Raw genomic sequence first — 16,780 nt, 5'->3', positions numbered from 1 at the left:
TTTTTGGTTAATTTGCAAAATTGTAAAGATTAAAACTACGATATATTTTTGGTTATTGAATTCAATTAAGATATTTAAGCAATTTCTAGACATCAAGAAATTAAAACCATTTAGTCAAGTACATTATTCATAAATTGTTTCTATCATATGGTTTGTTTCTAAAATCTACATTTGAATCACTTATTTAATGACATTTTGTTTTTCTTAGAGGTTCTTATTGAATAATGATGCAATAATTTGAACCCAAATAATATTAACAAGGTATTCTTACATTATGATAAGATAGCATTAGCAATAATGATATTCATTTTCCTTTGCCAGTGAATTTATATAGGTTTTATTTTTTTTACTTTGAAGTTTGTCTCATTATTTAACACATTTCCCTAGTGCTGCATTACCAACAATCACTTCTTATTTTCTGGATAATTTGTTCATCAATACAACTGGTCTCAAGAATTGCAGCTATTTCAACAAACCTATGTTGGATATGTGCCTTTTGCTCTTCTGATGACCGCTGAAGAATCAATTTCTGTGAAAGAGGCTCTTTTGTCCCTTGCATTTGTTTCCCAGATGCACCGCTGTGTGTTGAAGAGGAAGAATCATTTCTCACACGTGACGATTTCCAACCAGCATTTCGATACTGAATTGAACCAGCTCGGCAGAATTTGCTCTCTACAAAAGAGTTTTGATTTTCCCCAATGATTAGTATGGACTCTGTATTTTGGTCTTGTATAAGTTGGTCTGGTCTTGTGATACTATATCTCCGTGTTTGCTCTATTGAACTGCGTCTACTGTCACTAGAGTTACTCTTAAAGCTGGAGACTGATGTCCTTCGGTCTGCATACCCATCCATCTTTGATCTCTGTTACTGCTTAATTTTGACGAAATGTTTCTACTTTTTTTTGTTTTTTTGTAAATCTTCCTTGTTATTTTCTTCACTTTCTTGAAGACTTTCTCCTTGTGACCTTGATGGTTCTAGCACGTTATCAAAGCTTGATATTGAGTCTATCCTTACTAATGCTAGGAAATTATCAAAAGACCTTTGAGGAGGAAGGCTTTCAAAGGTGTCTTGTTTTGTAAGTTGTCTCTTTAAGGGACTTTTATTTTGATATTTATCAATGTCACTCTGTAGATCTTCTTCTAAATGTGATAAGATAGATTGCACTTCGTCATCTATTACATTTCCATCATTTTCATATGCAGGACTGGGGATATCACCTAGATCATAGTCAAACTTATCAATGTAGTAACCATCCTCATCCACTGAACTCATTAGACGAGTACGACTCAGAGTTCCATAACTTTGTGGACGAACCTTTTGAATGCATCCACTCTTATGCGGGGCTTTAGAATTAATGTTTCCTGATAAATTGAGGTCTTTTAAACACAGATCTGTATCACTTATTATTGCAGGAGAAGAATGTCTCTTAACATCATCAGCCGTTTTATCTTTGCCCTCTTGACCACTATTGCAACCAAATTTATGATCAGTTAATTGACAGAATTCATTTCCAGCAATAGTATCAGTAAAATTACCTTCCTGGTTTTCACTTCCAATCACATAACCACGGGCTTGCTTTGCCAAGATAAATACAATTATTATAACAACCAGAAGAAATACAAATAAGCCACATGCAAAGATGACTCCTACCACAAAGAGCTGGTTACTTGCGGGCTTCACTTGATCTGCGTGTTGAGTGTAATTAGTTGAGTCAAGACTTATCACTATTACTTCACCACTGTTCATGTTAGGCAGCACAACAAGTGTAACAATTAGGACACATGCTATTATAAGGACTGGCACAATCACAGCAAGTGTTGTAATAAAAATATTTCGTTTAGCTGTCATACTAAACCAGTATTTTTGAGAAAAATAGAGATTTATACTTAATAAATAACTGGTTCACTTTCTGGCTTACTTTGGAGGACATGATCTATAGTGTTACCACTCCAACAAACTTTTCTCCTCTTTAGATATTGCCACCTTGAGATTCTTATAAGCTTTGGAATATTTTGTGTTTGATATTGTACATTTACATAAGTAGTAAAGTACTGTGTTATGATATTTAAAACAATATTTGATGAGGAAATAAATAGGATTTTGTGATGCATAATAAATAATTTGGTAAACATTGGCATTTACTTAAACACAGGATGTAAAATCTGATAAAGACATCCTGTATCACCAAAGAACACTAATGTAACACCCTTTCTAATGCCAAGTAGAATCTTATAGAAATTATATAAGCTACAGATAGTAATTTGTATTTGAGATTTTTACATAAAATTGATATTTTTTTATATATATATATATATATATATATATATTTGATTTAATTGTAACAAGACGAGGAGGGTATACTCTACATAGATAACTGAAACCTGTCAGGGATATTAGAAGATATTCAAGTAATGTATAATACCTTATTTAGACTTACTGGAACACGTAGTTATAAAAGATAGTTTAGCTAAACCTCTTGGTTGAAGATCTTAAATTTCAAAGGGTTAGTCCTTAGGATTTAATCTTATAATTTGAATGAAATAGTAATTGGACCTTTGATTGTGAATTAAAATTTGATAAAATGGCTATCATTTGAAATTGAGAGGGAAAATTAAATTTTCATTATTTCCCCTTAAGATATAATTGTATTAATGAAGTAAAAGATAGTTTAGCTCCTCACTAAATGAAGTTTTAATAACTAAAAAAAATTTAATTTCAAGGCCTTTTACTAATCAGAGTAGCACTTTCTTACGATACATTTTTTTTCATTATAGAACTTGCATTCACCTTTTGTGTGCCTTAGCATGGACAAACAAATTATTTTTAGTTACTATTTATATATTGTGTATACAGTATGTAAATGAAGAGGAATTACAATATTTTTTTTTATTATTCTTATGTGTCTTTTCAATACTAATTTTTAAATCCACAGAGTACTTTAAAGTTAAAATTACTGTGAAAAGATCCATTGTTCTATACCATAATTCAAGATAAGATATGAAAAGATATCATCATCATCATCATCATCATCATCCCACTGCCTACAGTATGTTACACAAGATACACTATGGCTGGTACCCCCATGAAGGGAGAGTAAAGTTGAAGCAATATATAGAAATATTATAATTCTCAGGCCTTTTGGTATCAAAATATAGTACCTGACATTATATATGAATAAGCCTCAAGAATGATTAAAATTTAGTCATATTTGTAACTTCACTTTAGGAAAACTGTATTGTTAATGTATTGAATACTATAGACAATGCAATATTTATTTAGGTGGTTTAGCATATTGCTAGTATGGATTTTTTTGCTGAGGAACTCGGCTGTCCCTCAGAGTTCGTAATACTTTAGCTTTGATTTTTTGGATTAATGTAACAAAACTTAGGGGATGGATATGTGATTACTGGAAGGTCCCTGATCACTAGAAAGACATACATAATTAATTGAAAATTCAGTGTACATAAATCACTGAAACATGTAACCAACAGTTGATAAAGGTTTTCAGCCATAGTTGTCTGATTAGTCAACCTAAAACAACAGAAAGATAGTGTTTCATAGTTTTTTTCAGTGTAATTTAAGCCATTCTCTTCACATTTATTTTATTAAACAGTATTGATATAAATGGTAATGACGTCTAGTACCATTATTATTCTTTATAATCACTCCTTGAAATTTTTTTATGGAATTGCTTTTCTTTTTTTAATGGTATTGATAGATATTACTTATGAAACTGTAACTGTATTTTGTACATTCAAAGTTTAACTTGATGTTGTAGCTAACAGTTTTGTTATCTGACTCCATATCCTGACCATTTCAAATGATCCACCTTATCATGGGCGTGGACAGGATATGGCTTTAGTGATGGGTGCACTTGACAGAAGGGAATGCTCTGTCTTTGCTTTGCTTGCTAAGAGTACCATATAAGAAGTCATCCTTAACTATCTGTATATTCCAAAAGAGGCCCTTCGTAGTGGCAGTGCAAATGTTGATATTGTGTTAAGCAGCAAGTATCTAGATAAGTTGAAACGAGTCTGATAGTAAAAATTATATATCTTCTTTGCAGCAGTGAATAAGTGATAGTGATTTTTCATCATGGGTAAACCACTGATAAACAAGAAAAAGTGGAATCGGAATGAATTTCGACTTCTTATAGTCTGCTTCTCACAGTCTTGTATCCAATTGTCATATCATGTTTTTTTGCCATTTTTTTCTTTGTGATAATGCCTTTTTATGGCTGGCCTTTAGGCCCTCACCTTTACTGGCTGGTAGCATCAATAATATGGTTGATACTATGTTCTGCTATTTTACCGTGTTTTGCAGACACAGAAGTTAAGGAAAAGCCTTTAGGAATGGGTATTCAGGAAGGTCCTATGTACTCCACCAAACCACATGCAGTTCAACCTTTTGTTAAGATAGAAGAAGTTGACGAAAAAAATCGGCTAGTGTTTTACATACAAATCCAAGGGATCAAGTGAAAGCATCGAGAAGGACAATTGTGAAGAAAAGGCAGACAAAGAGGTTCTTGAGAAGTCCCAGGATGATTTTCAGAAATCAGCTTCATCTTTAGAAAAAGAGAAAATTACTCAATCTGGTGAATTTTTGAATGAATTTATGGGTTCATTAGGAACAGATAAGCTGCAGGAAGAGGAAGCTGAATGTGAAGTTCATATTGAACAAGAAACCAAGGAATTAGAATTGAATGAAAGGCCACAAAGAAATGACACTGAGAAAGTCACTGAAAGCAATCCCATCTATTGATTCTGATGATGAAGCCCTAAACAAAGTGGATGAGGAAAAATTGACCGAAAGTACATTAGATCAAAAGGGCGATAAAGATGATGCAGAGAGCATCAATGCTAATGTTAGGCAGAATGAGTCTGATCCTCGTGTCTTACAAGGAGATATTCATGAAAGTGAAATTCTCAAAGATGAAGAAGTGTCTGAACTTCAAGATGGAAGTCCTGTCAAAAGGAGAAAGCCTCTTCCTAGTATTGACACCTCTAGAGCAAGTGGATACTATGAGTGTAGCATGCCCACTCCAAGAAGTAGTGAGGGGCCAGCGAGCAATATGGTCTTCTTGTTTGTCAATCCAGAGACTGCAGCCACAGCGGATGATATAATTGTTAATCATCAGGGGGAAGTGCAGGAGCATAAAGATTAAGCAAATTTTATATTTTGAGTGTACAGAGTTTTATTTGTGTTGAATTGAAAAAATATAAAGGAAATTTTAACTTGACTTGATGACTATGACTATTTATTTCCGTGTATTTTTAGAAGAAACTTACTAGATATGATATAGTTTAGCTGAGATGCATTTCAAATTAATCTCAATACTTCTGGTTGTTGCATCATGTAAGTACAGCCCAGTTCAATGTCTTATATTTTATATTTCAAAATTATTGCATTAAGATTACATTACTATTTTTTTCAGAATTCTAACAAAGTCATGTATGAAAGTTCTCTTTTATGTAATTAAACAAATTTCATCATCATTATCGTCTCCTCCCACACCTATTGACGTAAAGGGCCTCGGTTAGATTTTGCCTGTCATCCCTATCTACTGTAGAGCTTTGAAATCAATACTTCTCCATTCATCTCCTACTTCATGCTTCATAGTCCTCAGCCATGTAGGACTGGGTTTTCCAACTCTTCTAGTGCCTTGTAGAACCCAATTGAAAGTATTTTGAACTAATCTCTCTTGGTGAGTGCAAAGACCATGCTCAAAACCATCTCCATCTACCCCTCACCATGATCTCATCCACATATGGGACCCATAAATTTATTTTTCAAGATATTTTATTGTGTGAAATGTAGATGTCATTTATTAACAGGAACATATCAGTCAAACCATATGAAATATGAAAATTATCAACTCGGTAATTAGGCAACGCTACTTATATATTGTAACAGAAACAATGGCCATAATAATAAAGTGTAGAAGGGATTGTTAAGTTGTTATTAATTTCAGAGAATCTTACTGTTGTAGAATGATAGTGAATACCCAAAACCCGTATTCTGTACTTTTATAAAGTTTTATGCCCCCATATAACACTAAATTTAGAAAGTAAGTCAGTATTGCTTGATGATAACTCATGAAAATTTCATTATTAATAATTCTCTCTCTCTCTCTCTCTCTCTCTCTCTCTCTCTCTCTCTCTCTCTCTCTCTCTCTCTCTCTCTCTCTCTCTCTCTCTCTCTCTCTCTCTCTCTCTCTCTCTCTCTCTCTCTCTCTCTCTCTCTCTCCTCTCTCTCTCTCTCTCTCTCTCTCTCATCTCTCTCTCTCTCTCTCTCTCTCTCTCTCTCTCTCTCTCTCTCTCTCTCTCTCTCTCTCTCTCTCTCTCTCTCTCTCTCTCTCTCTCTCTCTCTCTCTCTATATATATATGAGCAGGTACAGCTTCATCTACGTATTTCATTTAAAATCACTTGTGTTCAATTTTAATTATTTCTGTTTAGAGATGAAAAAGTTGTCATACATAATCTTTTAAGTATTAAATTATGTACAGTATTTTTATGTTTACTTACCTTGGTAAATTAGGTAATGTAGCTTCCCCATTTACTAAAAAACAAATCCTTTGCAAGCCTTGAGATCATTGATGTGTTTCATTAATATATTTACAGGACCTAATGATATTACTGATGATAATTTATCTACCAAACTTTCTGGAAAACACTTTGTAGTATGAAATTGCCTTAAAATTTCTTTTAAAAAATCATTGCTCATGGTGAGTGATGCGGATTGTTTTAATTCTATCTCATTTTTTTTAGGATGTGTCGTCAGTCTTAGGAAACATTTTTTTTTTCAGTATGAGATCATACTAAAGTACAGATGGATTATAATCATAGTATTGTACAGTAAAACAAACTATGACTGCATAAATGTTTTTTTATAAGGAGAGCTGTTGTGTAAGATTTCAGATCAGAGCTGTTAAATTTTATCATACAATTGTAAATCAAGCGGGAATTATGTTATATATGGGTTTGAACAGTTAAATCTCAATCACATGCTCTGGACCCCCTTCTATTCTCCCAGAAATATAGTTATTTTATGGCAAAAATGAGCGTTGCAACCTTTGTAAATGATGATAATTTTTAGCAGAGATGGTCATTTGGAAAATTACCATAAATATTAGATAATAAGGGAGCTATGCTCATTGGTCAATTTCACTTGAAGTTGTATTGGTGTAAATATTTTTTCAAGGGATCCCATTCCAGTCTTCATGTTTACAAAAAGAGAAGCTGATGCAAAGTAAAGATAATACCTATGTTCAGCTCCATTCTCAGTGTTAAAAGCACCCAAGCTATTCTTTATTAATCACCAATCTCTTGAAGTATTTACATAAGAATACATTATTGAAATTAAATCCTAAGAAGTAGATAACACTTATGCTTTATGTAACTTTCATTCTCCAATCACCTGATTGTTGGTAAGTAATTTACGTGTAGCATATACATTGTTTACTTTAGAAGGAAATTTTTATGATTTGCATTTTCTTTATTCAAAAGAATTTGTTTTGAATTCCATTTTCTTATTTTACATATGGTTACAATGGATTTCATAATTTTTGGTTATTTGCAGATGAATGTTTGTTACTTGAGACCCAGGTTGTCTGTAGGGAGCTGCCTTTGAATATCCCACATCGGGGTGTCCTTGCAGACATGGCTTCATCTAAACCTTTTCCTTTACAAGTAATGTATTTTGTGTATGTTTCTTCAACAATTTTGTAGTCTTAAAGATTTACAGAAATTTTTATTGAAAAAAATCTTCAAAGTATTATCCTCGTAGAAGTACTGTACCTGCAGTCATATAAATGAATAATGTTTAATTTGTTCCTATGCAGCATACAAACCCTTGTCCTTTAATTAGGGATATCACTTTAGCACAAGCTGGAATCTGTTGTTGAAGTTAGATAATGATGTGGTAAGCAACTCTTCTAGGAGAAGGACACTCCAAAATCAAACCATTGTTCTCTAGTCTTGAGTAATGCTATAGTCTCTGTACCATGCTCTTCCGCTGTCTTTGGTTAGAGTTCTCTTGCTTGAGGGTACACTCGGGCGCACTCGTCTATCTTATTTATCTTCCTCTTGTTTTGTTAAGGTTTATAGTTTATATAGGAAATTTTTATTTTAATGTTACTGTTCTTGAAATATTTTATTTTTCCTTATTTCCTTTCCTCACTGTGCTATTTTCCCTGTTAGGGTCCCCTGGGCTTATAGCATCCTGCTTTCCAACTAGGGTTGTAACTTAGCAAGTAATAATAATAAGGATAATAATAATATCATTATTTGGTGTTTCGGGGATGAGGTAATAAGATTACTCGGTAGCACACCGAAAGGAAATCATTCGGTTTGCCAGAGTGCTTCACCCCGAAATATGATGTCACAAGACACGTAACGTGAACTCTACAAAATATGTAAATCCCTTTTCTTTTTTCTTGCAAGAAATGAAAGAAAATACTAACTTACCAAGCAAAAGTATTTCATTTTCATAATGTAAAAGGAAATATATTTTTAAGAAAATATTTTGCCCTATTAGTATACTGTACTTTCTTTAGATAAATATTGATTTATTATAAGAGAAAAAAATAGCTCAGAGGTAAGTTTACTCTACGTAGTACTCATAACAACTGATACAGACACACAAAATACTTTGTATCATTACTTGATATTTCGATAATGGGAATACAGTACTAATACTAATCGTTATCCTGTTAGAAGGAAATCACTGTACTGTATTGCTTGGTCGCTTTTCGTCAGTAACATGACTTCACCAGACATATGATATGAACTCAACAGATATTAAACCTTTTCTTAATATACTTTTTACTGAAAATGGATATTGTATATTATCAATAAAAGAAAATACTAATTTACCAAGATAAATCAGTTTATTTTTTTGTAAATAGATTATTTCCCAGAAATATTTGTCATATAAGCATAAGATTTCCGATAGACATGATGTCATCACCCTAAAAAAATTCTCATAAAGTCGAACAGTCATGAGTCGCATATGTCGTAAGTCGATGACTACTGTAGTAGCCAATACAGGTAGTCGTCAACTTAAGACGGGATAGGGATCGAGGGATGCGTTGTAACTCAATCTTGACGTATGTTGAAGTAAAAGAGTGAAGTTTCTTTAGATTTATTAAGTTGCGTTAGGATTCGGCAATCATCCAAGTTATATTTCATCAATATTTTCTTACTGCATATCATTATTTAATTTTCTTGTTCCATAGGATATCATATGCTCGAATAAACGGATTTTGAGCGAAGCGAAAAATCTATTTTTGGGTGAGATGGCCATGTCGTCCTGATGGAAGTTCCTAAAGGGTAGCTTCCTTGGGTATATATAACTACGGCGATATTCCCAAAGAATTTACCTTAAGGTACCCAGAATTCTAACTCCTGGAGCGAATATCCCTAATAAAAGAACCAGGGATATCGCGAAATATCAGAGGACGTATTCTTGACATGCCACATAGCAATCTGCACCCCGAACAGAGTTAACACTTCGAAGGGGTCAATTGGCAAGAAAACGAAAACGAGAAAGAAAAGGAGAGCCGCTCGCAAGGTATCTCTCCTCTCCCGTTTCGTAAGCGTGCATTGCGCCGCTCACGGCGCCATCTGTATTCCTTGTAGCGATACACGAGGTGCTACAGATACTGTATGTAGGGAGGGGACCTACAGCCCTTTAAAAGAAAGGGAAGGGCGGGTCCATCAGGACGACATGGCCATCTCACCCAAAAATAGATTTTTCGCTTCGCTCAAAATCCGTTTTTTGGGCTCAAGCCATGTCGTCCTGATGGAAGTATACCAAAGCATTACTGTATCTGTGGATTCTCAAAACGTGCCGTACTCCCCGAAGGTATTTCCCGGCCAACTAGACCTAGAGACCTAAGATGTTACCGTCATACATCCTTTCAACTAACCATAGACCATGTTAGTGCTTCCTGCCCCCTACAGGGAAGAGTCCTACTAGACTCTGGAAAAGTTTCGAAGAGTACATATACCTATGTATGAATAACAGACAAGCCAATATAGTTGTCTCACCCTATATCATGTAAAGCATAGTTTGTAAAGAACCACTGAGTCAATATGAAATATCGACCAGTTCTCCGTTCAATACCGGATTGGACAAAGGTTTATATCCGAGTAGGCGGAAAACTTGCACATCCGCCACCATCCCCTCAGGGCATGGAGTCCTCCCGCCAAGGGAAAGCATAAACCAATGCAAAGAATGCTTGCATAAAGGAACAATCTATTAGAATTATCCCAGATAAATATACATAGAACGTAATGCAAAATTATATCAAATAAATTGACACAGGTGAAGGAGACGCAAGGTTCCCAAGAACTAGTTTATTGACAAACAATAGATAAAACAGGTTAAACAACCATTATATAAATATAAGAGGAGGATAACCAACAAATAAGCATAATCATGATAGTAAACAGAAACTTGTTTATCTGAAAGAAAAACATTAGCGCCACTTTTAACATACTGAGGTATCAAAATTATAAAGGTCTGTATTACTAATCAGTTACATTAGCGTTGGAAACGCTCGGCACACATGTCTGCACTTATGCTAGGTTCACCTTTGAAAGTGGAACAGTCAATGTGGGCAACCCAGTGCCCTCACACTTAGTTTGTAGAACAGTTCGTTACTACACACTCACCCCGGAATTAATCGTCCCAATTAAATCCACTGTTCCTCGCAGAGTTAAACAGCAGGGTTAACGACACAACCCACTGCTACCACAGACCTCTTTAGTTGCTCCACTTGCTTCGCATAGTGACGAAAGAACACTCTGGAAGACTTCCAGCCAGTGTATGAACGAAGATGTTCAAAATCCATACAATTAAAGAAATTTAAGGATGAGGCAACTTTCCTCGGATCGTGACCTGCGGGTGTACTGTCTGGATCCGCTCTGCGAATAAAATAGGTGATTTTCGCCCTAAGTTGTTTCAGTGATAAATTTGAGCCTGATGTTTCTCCCCTGAATAGTTGACCACCCCTGAAGTCTGAAGTTCTACGAAGATAGACCTTTAGGCATTCCACTGGACATAGAGATGCATCTTCTTTCAGAGGGCAGATTCTCCAGGGACCCCACCTGTTGGTGGATAACTCGTTCTTGGCGAGAAACGTAGGATCCGGAAACAGGTTCAGTTCTCCCCCATCCAAGAACTGGACACGACCCTCCTCTCTCGAGAGGGCTACAATTTCACTAACCCTGGCCCCCGACGCGAGTGCAAATAGGAAAATAACTTTTTGGGTCAAATCCTTTAAAGCACATTTCCTCATTGTTCAACAGCTAAGCGAAATGAAGAACTTTATCTAAAGACCATGAAATGGGCTTTGGAGGTGCTGATGGTCTGAGCCTAGCACAGGCTTTCGGAATTTTATTAAAAATATCGTTAGCGAGGTCGACCTGGAAGGCATATAAAATGGGTCTTGTCAAAGCAGATTTACACGTTGATATTGTGTTGGCTGCCAACCCTTGACCATGGAGGTGGATGAAGAAAGATAAGCAGAAGTCCGTCGAGATCTTTTGCGGATTCTTCGCCTTGACAAAGGCCACCCATTTCCTCCAAGATGACTCATATTGCCTTCTAGTAGATTTGCACTTATATTCCTCTAGGAAGTCTATACTGTCTTTCGAAATCCCGAAACGTTTTCTCACCGCTAGGGAGAGAAAATCATGAGCTGCAGGTTCCGGGTTTTCTGTGATGAACCGCAGACAGTCGACTTCTGAACTCGCTGGGTCAGAACTGGATCTGGTAACGGTAGACACTTCAGCCGTAGTTCCAATGCCAGAGGGAACCACACGCTGTTCGGCCACTTGTGATCCACTATTGCTGCTACTCCCTTGAAAGATCTCAGTTTGTTGAGGACCCTCAACAGAAGGTTGTGAGGAGGGAACAGGTAAATCCTTGACCATCTGTTCCAGTCGAGGGACATCGCGTCCACTACTTCCGCCAAGGGATCCTCGTACGGGGACACGTAAAGGGGTAACTTCTTGTTGTCTTTCGTCGCAAAGAGGTCTATCTGCAGTTCTGGGACTTGACTCAAAATGAAGGAGAATGACCATTCCGACTCTATCGGTGTGAACCTGGATAGAGCGTCCGCTGTCACATTGCGGACTCCTTGAAGGTGAATTGCTGACAGGTACCACTTCTTCTTTTCCGCCAGTCGAAAGATGGCCAACATCACCTGGTTGAGTGGTGGTGACCTCGATCCTTGTCGATTCAAGCATCTCACAATCACCTTGCTGTCCAACACCAACCTTATGTGGATCGAGCGACGAGGGGAGACTTTCTTCAAGGTAAGGAGTACTGCCATAGCTTCCAGAAAGTTTATGTGAAATGTCTTGAATAGATTGGACCAAGTCCCTTGGGCCTTCTTCCGATGAGAATGACCTCCCCACCCCTCCTTCGAGGCGTCTGTGTGAATAGTCAACGAAAGGGGAGGTGGCTGAAGAAGTACCGACTTCTTTAGTTGCCTGACTTGGGACCAAGGCCTGAGAAGCGTACGTAGACGAAGCGGAACTGGTCTTATCAGATCTCTTCGCGCATTTGATGCATAACTTCTCCAAACTCCGGTTGCATCCTTTAGCTGTGCTCTTAGCACCGGGTCTGTTACTGAAGCAAACTGGAGAGAACCCAACACTCTCTCCTGTTCGCGTCTTGATATCCTTTCGGAATCCAGAAGTCTCTTGACAGAACCAGCTATCTCCTTCCTCTTCTTCGCCGGGATGGAGAGTTGGTGTGACACTAGGTCCCAGTGGATTCCCAACCACTGGAACTTTTGAGATGGAGAAAGTCGAGACTTTTTTCTGTTGATCTTGAAGCCTAGATACTCTAGGAACTGGATCACCTGTAGGGAAGCTTGCAAACATTCTGTCTTGGATGCTGCCCACACCAGCCAGTCGTCCAGGTAGGCTACCACCTGGATTATTGTTTGAGAGCTACGCTCGCAAGCTTCGTGAAGATCCTTGGGGCTATGCTTAGCCCGAATGGCATGGCTCTGAAGGCGTAGAGTCTTCGATGTAGCTTGAACCCTAGGTAGGGGGAGAGTTGGCGATTGATTGGAACGTGCCAATAGGCGTCTGACAAATCTATGGAGACGGTAAATGCCCTCTTGGGCAGTAAGGTCCTTATGTGTTGCAGTGTTAGCATCTTGAACTTGCAGTTCACTATGAACTTGTTGAGTGGCGACAAGTCCAGAATGACTCAGAGTTTTTCTGAGTCCTTCTTGGGAACACAAAACAGCCTCCCTTGGAATTTGATGGACTTTACCCTTCGGATTACTCTTTTCTCCAACAGTTCTTGAATGTACTCCTCCAGAACGGGGGTGGAGTGTTGGAAAAATCGAGGGCACGGGGGTGGAGTGCTGTACCAGCTCCAACCCAGTCCATTCTTGAGTAGGCTGTGGGCCCAGGGATCGAAGGTCCACCGATCCCGAAAATTCTGAAGTCTCCCTCCTACCGGTATCATCTCACTTTGACTGCTGTTGCCCTGAGGCCTTGCCTCCCTGACCGCGACCACCCCTGAATCCCCTTCCCCTTGAGGGGCGTCTAGACGAGCCTCTGGCTGCTCCTCTAGGCTTCGCTCGAAAGGTAGTTGACTGCCCTTCGAACGCTGGGTTAAATGCCGGAGACTGCGTTGACACGGCTTGGGGTATCCACTGGTACGTGGTCGGGGTTTGTGCCACCATCTGGGGCACTGTAGGCATAGGAAATTGCTGTTGCTGCTGCTGTCTGAATGGCTTGGCTGGCCGAGAGGGTAGCCTAGTCTTCTTAGTCTTCCTCTTTGGTTGGGGACCCTCATCTGGGGAAGACTTTCTCTTGAGAGATAGGCTCCACTTCTGGAGAAGGTTTCTATTCTCCGTGGCGGCCTTATCTACAACCTCCTTGACCGCTTCACTAGGGAAGAGGTCTTTGCCCCAAATGTTGGAGGAGATTAGCTTCCTTGGCTCGTGCTTCACCGCAGCCGAGGCGAACACGAACTCCCTACAAGCCCTCCTAGCTTTGACGAAGTTGTAAAGGTCCTTCGTCACTGTGACTAGGTGTGTCTTAGCCACTACCATGAACATCTCATGGACCTTGGGGTCACTTGCCATTGTCTCCAGAGTCGTTTGATGAGACATTGAGGCAGCCAGTCTTTCTTTTGTCTCAAGCTCCCTTCGCAAAAGAAAGTCAGACAGCTTGGGGAGGTTCTCACCTATCTGACGTCCGGCAATATCAGCCTCCAACTTCCCGACTGAGAAGGTAAGATGGACGTCCTTCCAGTCCTTGTGGTCCATGGGTAGGGCCAAAGACAAAGGTTTACACTCCTCCAAGGAGGGGCATGGCTTACCTGCCTCGACTGCTTTCAGCACAGCCGTAAACCCTTTCTGCATAAAGGGGAAGGCTCTAGAAGGAGAGGACACAAAGGAAGGGTGCTTCTTACTCAAAGCAGGTACCTTTGAGTTTGTGAAGCCCCTCTCTTTCATCGAGTTTGACAGTAAAGCTTGAGCCTTACCGTGGTCCAAAACTATGACCTCCTTCGGCTCTGTTTCTTCCTTTGAGGCTGGTTCCTTCCTTAGACGGACATAACAGTCCGGATACGACTCCTTGCTGGGCCAGAATTCCACCTCCTCAAGGGGGACTGAGCCCAACTTCTCCGAAATGACGATTTTTCTCGTCGTCATAGGCATGTGCTCAGCATACTTCCAAGGGTTAGCATCTGAGCACAAGGGAAGGTCTTTCACGCTGAGCTTCTTCTGGGGCCCACGTGATGCTGCAAGTCTCCGCATCTCCAGTTCCATTGCAGCCGCCTTCTCATTATTCTCCCTCTGCATCTGTTGGATCATTCCAACGATGGAGGAAAGGGTCTTTCCCAGCTCTTCTGGGAGAGAGGACGATGTTGAGGGAATAGGTTCAGGGGCCTGAACCGGAGTAGCCGACACCTCGTCGACCTCTTCCTCTTCATTGTCTGGAGCCTGCTCTTCATCCTGGTCTTCTGCCAGAAGGTCATCATCCAGACGCTCGGACACCTCCGACATCCTATCGTCCAATTGGATGTCCTGCAGGGCGTCCGCGACTTCAGCATCCACAGGGATCTGAACCACTGGTATCTCCACTTGAGGCTGGGGAATCACTGCCTCAGCTGACGCCCTGGGGAAAAGGTAAGCCCTCATCTTCTCACTTGGAAGATAGGGCCCAGAAGTGTTCTTCTGAAAGCCCCTTACCCAGGTACGAAGCTTCTCCCTTGCTGCGTCCCTTGACTCCGCCGTCTTAGGGGAATCAAAAGCCTCAGTAATCAGGTTTGTGCACACGTTACATACCTGCGGGTCCCAATACCGAAGATCACCTTTGGAGACTGCGCATGCTGCGTGCCTCCTACACAAATCATGTCTGCAGAAGTTCTTGCTGCGGACGTTGCAGAAAACGCTTCCACACTTCGGATGGTCCTCCTGTAAAGAGAAGAAAATTCCATGAGTATCAAGTGAACTACATATCACTGGATATACATAGCTTAGCATAACTAAACCAGAAAGGAAAGACACACTTGTATTTCCCGCACAGTCAATTGCTGCAACCTTCCAGATAATAAAATCGTATGGTTAATCTATACTAGAGCAACCAATGAATAATTTCCAGAGGAAACAGGTGTAGCTCACACCCAAAAAGGTGATTTTAAAATGCTGGATAGTAGACAAGAAAGAACTCACTTTCTTTATCTGTAAGGTTACACCAAAGAGCTGTGCAAGATAACACAAAAGTGTTAGAAAAACTTAGTGTTGTAACAAATACTATACTATAGTTTTCTCCCTACAGTATATACTATACTGAAAAATACTGGCTACAGTATAGAAGGTAATGTGCCGGCCGGCACACACCTTAACTAGTTCCAAAGTATACTACTTATAAGCTATAAGGCGGAAGAACGCTGGTTCGAATGCATGTGCCGGCCGGCAGCTAAACAACAACCACACCTGGCTGCCGGCCACTAATCGTAGCGGCCAGCAGACAATGGTGTGATATATAGCCAGCCGGCAAAGGTATACAACCAATGCCGGCCGGCAGCAAAAGAACCAGAGAACTCCGACTGCCCGGCTGCCGGCCACTCAGGCCGGCAGCCGGGCTAGGGTACAACACTAGAAGAAAAACAGAATGGATGCCGGGATAAGAGACTGTACTACCTCATAACCCGGCAACCCGAAAGAGTGCACATAAGGAAGGGGAGAATATAACTTCAGGCTTCCTGACCAATGCCATCTGGCTCTACAGACAAACATGGATGAGAGACCAAGGGAGGTCCAGGCAGCACTCAAAGCAGAAGACCCTTGCCTATGCTAGGTACAGATGTAGAATGACGGACAGGAATGCAATGGCTAGGCCATTACAAAGGAAAGAGGGGGAAAGGGAGAAGAGGGTCCTGCCAACCTTGCTCTAGTAATGAATCACCCGCAGCCAAGAAAACTCATCTTAGCCTAGGGGAGATCCGAGGAGGGAGGCCAGCAATACTTGCCAACTCCTACGGAACCAAAGCAAGGAAGGCGTTGTTATTCACAGAACAGAGGATCTTATCCTCCACACCGAGAACAACAACACTGGACTAGTATGCTAGATCACAAGAAGAAGGAATCATCTCGTACAGAAACCTTCGAAAGTGAACTAAGGAGGCTAAGCCTCTTATGTCTGTTGTCAGTATAGCAAGGGAATCTCAACCACAAGCTAGACATAAACAGACTCAGACTAAGAACTCTGATGTCCTGCCCCCTCCCTGAAGCCAGA

General features: G+C 39.6%; 1 protein-coding gene across 1 annotated transcript in view; it reads left to right on the top strand.

The window, feature by feature from the left end:
- Positions 1-16,780, top strand: part of MED16 (mediator complex subunit 16) — a 258,180-nt gene that overhangs the window by 211,901 nt on the left and 29,499 nt on the right. Inside the window, exon 15 of the mRNA XM_068359399.1 lies at positions 7,581-7,690. Coding sequence (XP_068215500.1) covers positions 7,581-7,690 — 110 coding nt within the window. The remainder of the gene's footprint in view (positions 1-7,580; positions 7,691-16,780) is intronic.

This window comes from Palaemon carinicauda, chromosome 2 (assembly GCF_036898095.1).
Source record: "Palaemon carinicauda isolate YSFRI2023 chromosome 2, ASM3689809v2, whole genome shotgun sequence".
Classification (NCBI taxonomy): Eukaryota; Metazoa; Arthropoda; class Malacostraca; order Decapoda; family Palaemonidae; genus Palaemon; species Palaemon carinicauda.
Note: the sequence above shows the minus strand (reverse complement) of the source record. Positions and strands in the feature narration are given on the sequence as shown.